Here is an 8,919-nt window from a genome sequence, read left to right as displayed (position 1 = left end):
TTTTTGTAAGATTGGACAACCTAAAATGTACCGAAGAAATTTCGAATGAGAAATTGAAACTTGAATGGGTAAAATATTTTCATACATTTGTTTCATTTATGGTCGTCTCTCTGACTTTTACATCTTCGTTATTTCAGATGATCGTCTTTTTTGATCTTTTCAAATTTCCCGCACAATTTCTCAATGGCATATAGACACCGCGGATCGTGCATTAACGGCGATATGAAGGTTGTTAACAGACAGCGGTGACCAATTTCTCGCGGGTCACAAAGTAAATGTAATCGGCGTGGCTCCCGCAGCGGCGTTACGTGACAACATAATCGTTCTACAGCCGGGCTGAATATTTCATTAGAGGCTGATGGAGGCGTCACGCTTTGCAATCGGTTTTACCCGTTCGATATCTCGAATCGTGCATCTCTGCGATTACCGCGACGCGCGCCAAACAGCGTTCTCGTTTTCGAGCGACGATTCTCGCGACACTAGGCGCTACCGCGAAATTCACGCGTGTGAATCCACCAACGTAATTTCCACATCTGGCAACGTAATTTCTACCGTCTAATTGGTATTAGAACAATTGTGTATGCGGATATTTACTGCGTTTGTGAGAAATCGGGAACCGCGAAAGTGCACGGAATCACTGCTCGATTCTACATATTTAGATTTAGCGTTCGACGAAAATTTCAAAGTAATTCGCCAACTTTGTGTTACGTCTCTTCAAGAACAATTTGGAGTCGATTCTAAACGTCTAACAAAATTTCCTACAACTTTTGCTCGTATTAAAGATACTTTGAAGATAGGATATCTTTCATAATTTGAGTCGTGCAAGCGAAAGAGAATCTGTCTCCCTTTGAGTTGTATACACAGCATACAAAATCAAGTATTTTACAGAATGAAACTGGGAGCTTGAAAGTGCAACATTAATAAATGTCTCGAGTGGCTGGGATTACGCACATTTTATTTCGACATTGTGATAGAGCTTTATTATTATTAACCTCTTCAACTCGTAAAAGAGAAACGGCGCTAACAAATGTGAAATATTAACTGATTAAAATTAATTGATCATACACAGTCGCGTCGACACACGGGTACAGTTCATTTAAAGCTTTTAATATCAGCTGTCATAAATTTTGTTGTTTCTCCTGCAATTTTACGATCTTCATTTAATACACACAATATCGCATCGTATAAGGTAAATCGATATTTCATTGTTTTTATGGTAGCTACAAATAGAGATTCGAGCGTGCAGAGATATAATAAATATTAATTGCAATTAAAATTACGGATCGTTCGTTTCTCCACGTCGCGTGTGCGCCGTTTATTTTTATTTTATTAGTCTCTTCTACTTTTTAACAGCACGTAACAGATAATATCAGATAATTTCAGTCAATTTATTTAATGCTACGTCGGTACGTCAATTTATTCGCGGTTATGTTTTGTGTCTGTTTGGATTCTGATTTTATTAGAAAACAAATGAAAACTGCGAGATTTAACAGAACCTGTATCTATCGCAGCAACAATTAAATACACAAAGAGAATTCATTTCCTAATCGATTACCTTATTTAAGTGAACCGTGCAATTAATAGCCGATTAGTTAGACGGAGAGATTGACACTCGTGAATTTTATGCGACAAGGTTTGCTTGCGACACATTACGCCTCGGAGATTTTTCCGATAAGATTCAGCGATTAAATCAATTCCACGAAACAGCCGCGCGCGACATTATTTAAAAATCAACGTATGTCCCGAGCTTCTGTTAGTTTCGTGACGAGGAACTAAGAACGTCAGCTATTCGACACGCGAGAATGCATTTTTTAACAGCCTTCGACCATGTTGTCGTTCTGTGCCAGCGAATTACTATTCCACTCGTTGCTTACAAATATTCGTATAATTCAAGTAATCTGATAAAACTCTGGAGGAACGCGTAAAATGGCAATGCGTATGACAAAGCGGATGCGTGAACCTGCGGAAATGGGAATCATTCAGGCGAATCGATCGGCGCCGAGCCGAGGGATTAAATTAATTTAAGTAATTTGACGATTGCTATCGGCGGAAACATTAAATAAAGTACCACGTCCCACGCTTGTATAGGTAGCCGCGTTTAGATTATAGATCGTCGAGTAAACCGACGTTGGTTACAACACATCAACAGGATTGTGGCCATCGTTGCATAACTGAGTGGTCGTTCATGATGATTGGATAGTCATGTTAGCCGTCCTTATTCCATTCAGTTCACTTGTCATTAAAGGGGGTGGGAGAGAGAAAAAAAGAAAAAGGCGGACGCCACACGCGGACGGAAGTTAACCATCGTTCCTCGATTTTTAGACAATGGTTGTAGTGGTTAACCCTCTCGAACGATGGAAAGATAAATGAATGATAAATCTTGTTGCACGTTCGAATGTCGAAGAGAATAATTTTATATCACACACACGTGGTAGCTTATGAAGATATTCGATCACTTTTTTTTTATAAATATATAGCTGCCACGTGCTACTAAACTAAAATGCGCGATCGATTCTGTTTTAGGAGCGAGAAGCTGAAAAGATAGCAGAGGAGGCAGCAGCTATGCGTGACGTTAAACCGGAACTTCAACCCGCAAGAAGTCCTGACACCTGGCAAGGCAATAACTTTTACCGGCATCTTAACGTAATAAAAGGTAACGCGATGATTTTCAATTATACAACTTTCCCAATCTGCAACGTATGTTCCGTAAGAGAAAGTCTGTACGAAAGTCGTACAATTTGAATTCTGAATTGGAAACGTCCACGACGTCTTCTCAGAAGTTATTATCATTTACACCTATCGAGGCTATTTCTAATCAGCTGTACGAGTCAAGTACGGTAACGAAATCACTCACAATGGGTCACTAACTATGGTCATTTGGAGAACATTCTGGGAAATAATTACCCATTCGGCAACTAAGTAACACAGAAATGGTAAACGTCGCTTTGATAAACAGGTTTAATCTGTTCAGTATTTTGGACCGTGCTATTATTAGCAATTAGTAATTAGCGCGGCACGAGTGGTCCATGGGAAGATCGGGAGTTTCAATTAATTAGAGTAATTAGTCGCGACCGGAGTGTTAACTGAGAATGGAGGGTTGCCTCCGATATCAGACGCGGAGGTGGATCTTGGAGTTGGTAATAACGCGAAAAGGGGTTGAGGGTGAACTCCTCTCTCGACGAGGAGGCGTGATTTCCGATGACGCTTGCGCACTTCCGCTCCTCCGGTTCAAGTATGGCACGAGTACGATCGAGTTTAACTTTTCCTTCCCCCTCGAAACATATTTCTTTCCCGATTTTACGGGAGTTTCTAAATACAGCGGAATCCCCTGCGTTCGTTTGTTGCAACAACGACCTGACCTGGCACAAAAATGCACTACTGACGCGCAACGAAATTTGTAGTACGAAACTTATACGAAATGTCGGAAACACAAGTTTTCGTTTATATATTTTATCAAAGAATTAGATGTAAATTATGGGAATTAATTTTAAAATATATCTATTTCAGATTTTCTAAAGTACATCTATTCCTTTACAGTGATTCGATACTAACGTGTAAATACAGAAAAATCTGAACGTACAGGCACAATCAATGAAAACTGTGTGCGCATTGCGTACACGTTTACTTATACGAATGCACGTAATGCTTCAGTCGGAACGGGAATCAAGCCATCGGCATTGAAAACAGCCATAAGCCGAAAATAACAAGATAATCGATGTACCTTATTTGCGAATGCAAACATGACATCGTCGATAATGAACGAAAATACTTTGACTAACGTAGACTTCCTAGCGAAAAAGGCGTCTCTCCGTTATATCGATTTCCTATAAATTTTTTTTTTAAACATTCACATCGAATTTATATCGAAATAATCGGACTTTTACTTTAAGATCTAGCAGGAAGATTCTAACACGACAATTTAATTCGGTAAGAAGCACCGACTGACAATACCATCTCTAATTTGCCAAAAGTTGCAATCATTCTTCTCGATTGTATTAAATTTTTTATAGACAAGAAAAAAAAAAGAAAAAGGAAGAAGAAATACCAATCAATATCACGGAACCGATCGAAACAGCTCACCTTTAATCGCGCGCACCGTGCTCGACTAACTTTTCAATTTCGCCGGGCACCATCCGCGCGGTTCATTACTCATTCAATTTAAATGAATAAATGAAACGGTTTTTCGATTTTGTTTGTTTCCTTTGATTTGACCCTGCACACCGAGCGGAATTTTGTTAATTTTCAACAATGATGATTGCAGGAACCGAGCCGACCGAGAGAACGGGCACGGATTGTTCCGCTTGCCATCCGCGAGGAATATTTTACAGCCAGATTCATAGCCCGTCTGCACCCACTAATTAATCGACACGAGATGCAGTAGCAGCTGAAAGAGGATAGATGGAAAGAGGTGGAGGGAAGTGAGGGCTGAAAGACAAAGAGGGAGAAACGACGGGAAGAAAAAGAAGAAAAGAGAGGGGTGGGGGGGGAGAACGAGGTAGAGAGTAATTCAAAAAGACACTGTAAATTAGGGGTCTCCGTCGGCATTCAGTTTCGGATTCAGTGAATTTCAATTAGTTTAAAGCGCATTGATCTCTCTCTGGCTCTTCTTTTATTTTATTCTTTCTCCTTTTTTTCTTTTTGATTCTTCTGGGCTAGGAAATTTCTGCCGTATAATTTATATAATTTATATAATTTATATAATTTAACAATTTGTGCAACATTCATACTGTTACTTGATAATTATCGCACGAAGAAGCTAAAGCTAATGGAAACCCCTGTTTTAATTGTTTTAATTTGCAACCCCTCGATTTTTCCATCGACGCGATCTTCCACGCGATCGAGACGTTCGATTTTCGTCGCGAGACGTAGCAATGAAAACTAGTCTTAATCGAGTAATGTGGATAAAATGTTACGTATTTTTTATTATTCAGCGAACTCTCGAAACGGCACGAAGATACGAAAAGAAAATGAAGAAAAAAAAAAAGGAGAGACGTCGATCGTTGTTCTCGTTCTTACGCTCATAATTAATTTTGTAGATTAATTACGCCCGCACTGGAAACACTATTATAAATATTCATGTAACTAATTTCCACGGTATACATATACATATATACATAAAGAATTTCGCTCAAAACTTGTATATCTAGAAAGATATTTTATTTTCGATTCTTCGTATAGCGAATCTCCATATAACCATCCAAAGTTTTATGCACATAGAGAATCGATCGTATTGCAACACCCTTTGCAATGAAATTTGAGAATGATTTAACTGTACGTACGCGTGTAAATGAGAGAGATCCAGTTAGTCACGAATTTCCAATACGATGATAGAGAATGGATAATAGAAATTATGCTATCCCAAGAATTAGTATGAACGATTTCCTCAAAATTAAATTGCAGGAAAATCAATAAAAACTATACTTTAGGCACGGAATTAATTCATATCTAATCTATTCACAACATGAAACTGAAGTGTTTCTTGTCGTAGAACGAGAGACACAACTTGATCTCGCGAATAAGCTCCAGAGTTAAGTATGGTATATCATACCCACGCACATGCGAATGTGCATTCGAGGATTTCTTTATATTGTAATAATTACTCTATTTAGTACACAGAGAAGCTAACGCAGCTTGAAATTGGCTTCTCAGCGCGAGTCGATATGCTGTGCAATATACTCTTTACGGTTATTAGCCTCTCGAGTGAATGGCTGCGATCGCTTCACCGATATACATAGATCGTGAAAATATCTAAGGAGCGGGTGTTTCTGCAGATACATACGAAAATACCGACAGATTCTCTTCGTCGTTGCTTTTCAAACCGAAGATCGCAGGGATAAAACATAATAAGTTACATTTTTCGCGTTTTCGAATTTCCCTTTTCAGATTAAACACATGTCATTGTAGATACAGTCGAACCTTGAAAATTTAACTAACTCCCGACAACTTTCGAGGTCTTCGACTCGTATATTATTCGTAAGTATATATATATATATTAACTATCGAATGTAATAAATGCCCGCGATCATTATGTTCATTGTTAATTCAAATTTTTCATAATACGACTTGACTGAGTAACTAGAAGAACAAAAATGAGTGCGACTTACCATTAGATGCAAAGAACGTTGTCATCGATGTAATTGTGACCCAGAGAGTGAAACCTCACATTAAATAAAAATCGTCGAATCCCACGGAAGAACTGAAGGCTGAAGAAATCTGTAAAAAAAGCAGTGTCAATTAATAGAAATTTGAAACAATAAAAAATTAATGTCTGTTTAACAAAATTTTAATGACAAAACGATACGCAGCAGGGAACTACATGTATCTTCATGGAGGGCTACAATATTCATCATTAATCGTTCTTTTTAATTTTATGGCACCTCCTAACATTTCAAAGTTTCCCTTGCTCCTAAATTCAAAAGAAAATTGAAACTTTTTTACACAATTGAAACGTTTTTTTACATATTGAAAAATATGTAAAAAAACACAAATTATGCAAAAACAAGCAACAGATAAAATTAATATAACAAAATATAACAATCAATAAGATTATTAAGTGAAAACGTACGTTAATTAACATCAGGATGGATATGCGTGCCAAGATGATGACAATGGAAGAAGTATTGCCCAGTTGGGTCAACAATTGACAATAGAATAACTCTTACACAACAAATTCACACCACGAATTTCATGAAATGAGGGCAGCAACATACACCAATGGAAACAAGATGTCCAAGAATGTCCTACAATATAAAGTATACATTAATATATGGAATTAATTAAAGTGATGAATACAGAATATAATTAAAGACAATGCAACATGTATCACGTAAACAATTACGCATATTTATATATATTTATATATTTATTTATATGTAAATATATATTAATTTCTAACCTGCAATTAGTAATTGAATCGAACTGCATGCAATTATAACTCTTTCAAGTAATGCTGCTTTAAATTGTAGGCATATTTAACAATGCAAAAAACAAGATTAATGGTCGTTGATTATAATTTTTACCTGATAATTGCTAGATCTTCTTCTCTAGCTCCTTCTTCCTCCTTCTTCCTTCGTTTCGCGCCTAAAACTGACTACGTAAAGTCAATACGATAGATCGATCACAAGATCAAGATTATATCGATTATAATTGCACACTTCGCCGTTTCATTGGCGCTGTGATCTTTGCCCAAATACGCGCGTATTTCGTACGAAGATAAATTCATCTAGTGTGAAATAAAAAATAAAGAAGAACTCCCGTCTCTGATTCTTCTCGTCTATTAAATAAGTCAATTGATTTAACAAAATGATTGCAATTTTATTGTTTAAACTCTGAAACTGAGTTCAACTAAAGTTCGACTTGCTTAAAAGTAAATTTATCATGTTTATCCCACGTGATCTTCAACTATGAATTCACGTAGGAAATTAATTATAGATGAAATATTCTAGTCAATGAGGAGAATCTGCATTGTGACGTCGTATCGTGAGATACGGCATTCGATGAAAGTAATATCTACTGCTTTTTATCTCGTAGATTACCGGTGTATATGTATATATGCAATCCAGCTGTAAAGAATGCCGTGATAGATGGTACGAAACGCATTGTTGGTAAAGTAACAAGTGTAGGCGGCAGCATGTGGAAACACTATGTGTAATCCGAGTAACAATAAAAATTCTGATCACTGGTGTACATTGATGTTGCTTTTCTTCATTTATTTACTTGTTTTCTTTCATTCCTGATTTGTGAAATTGCAGAACAAGAGCAAACTACCACTGGAACCTGGAAATAACATACAACAAAATTAAATGAAATTGCAAAACAGAAAATGGAAAATAGAAAGCAATCGCGAATGCAAAGTTGCGTTAGATTGGTAAGGAGGAAACAAATCTTTTTCAATTACTGGAGAAACTGGTGTATAGTAGAATGCACCGTGTAATCTTGGTCGTTGGATGTATCCCGGCTGTGAAATCCTCGGGGAACACTCCCGCCTACTACGCGAGAACGCTCCAATGAGCAGAAACCCTTAACGGATACAGTTCGTAGTCCCTGGACGATCGTCAGCAAAATTTCAGATTTCGACCACATATGGTACTCACGATGCTATTCTCTGCCGGCAAAAGAAATAAGAAGGACTCGATCGTCCTTTCATACAATATACGCGAGCATACATATGGAAAGAAGCTTTTCTCAAGCTCACTTTTATGCGAGTAATTAAAAAAGTACGATTAATCGCTTGAATTTTTGAATTTAATTAATTCCATGCTCGTATTTCACTATTATTCATATTTCGTGTAATGAATACGAAGATACTTGTATTTTTGTATTAATCCGAAATATTTAAATCGTTTTAATTCCATTTTAATTAAATACGCTTTCAAAAGAATCAACGTTCCCGGCTTGTAAAAACATCACGCATACAATTTATGATATTAAAATAAATTAAATAGGAAATGCGAAATTTAAAATGTATACAAATTACGTGCGAAAACACAGTTTATAGCCTGATCATCGTCATTCCAGTAAGGGACAGAATACTGTTTGATGATTCAGCTCCTTTTTTACACGTAATAATAGATTGTAATACGTTCTACCGAACATCCCGTGTCCGTAAATGAAACAATCCCTTACCTATTACAAATACTTCCGGTTTCGGAGTCTAGATGACCCTTTATGGTAGTACGTCAGTATGTATTGTCGGAACGTGAGGTAGTTGCGGGAGAAGGCGCGAGAAAAGACACTCGTACTTGTAGATTCCTCCCGAGAGGCAATGGTGTCTCCGTTCGCGAAGCCAATTTGCCGGAACATTAGCCGCAGACGGTGTTTCTTCAACGATGCCTATTATTGATATTGCCTGTTCGCGATCGACTATAATCGATAGAGGCACTTCACGAGATTCGAATGGCTTCCTCTCCAACAATAAGG

General features: G+C 37.3%; 1 protein-coding gene and 1 long non-coding RNA gene across 2 annotated transcripts in view; one reads left to right on the top strand and one right to left on the bottom strand.

Moving 5' to 3' along the window:
* The window catches only part of LOC122533001 (SKI family transcriptional corepressor 2), an 18,449-nt gene extending 13,316 nt beyond the window's left edge, over positions 1-5,133 (top strand). The window contains exons 5-6 of the mRNA XM_043662272.1: positions 2,524-2,653; positions 4,262-5,133. Coding sequence (XP_043518207.1) covers positions 2,524-2,653; positions 4,262-4,362 — 231 coding nt within the window. The 3' untranslated portion in view covers positions 4,363-5,133. The remainder of the gene's footprint in view (positions 1-2,523; positions 2,654-4,261) is intronic.
* A 719-nt stretch (positions 5,134-5,852) lies between these two features.
* LOC122533006 lies at positions 5,853-8,141 on the bottom strand. Its single transcript, XR_006307631.1, has 4 exons — positions 7,898-8,141; positions 7,020-7,776; positions 6,566-6,740; positions 5,853-6,213 (listed from the first exon to the last, which is right to left on the bottom strand). It is a non-coding gene; the product is annotated as an uncharacterized LOC122533006 (long non-coding RNA).
* Positions 8,142-8,919: the final 778 nt, after the last annotated feature.

The sequence above is a fragment of the Frieseomelitta varia genome, unplaced genomic scaffold, assembly GCF_011392965.1.
Source record: "Frieseomelitta varia isolate USP_RPSP 00005682 unplaced genomic scaffold, Fvar_1.2 scaffold_488, whole genome shotgun sequence".
Lineage (NCBI taxonomy): Eukaryota > Metazoa > Arthropoda > Insecta > Hymenoptera > Apidae > Frieseomelitta > Frieseomelitta varia.
This window is presented reverse-complemented; position numbering and strand designations above follow the sequence as displayed.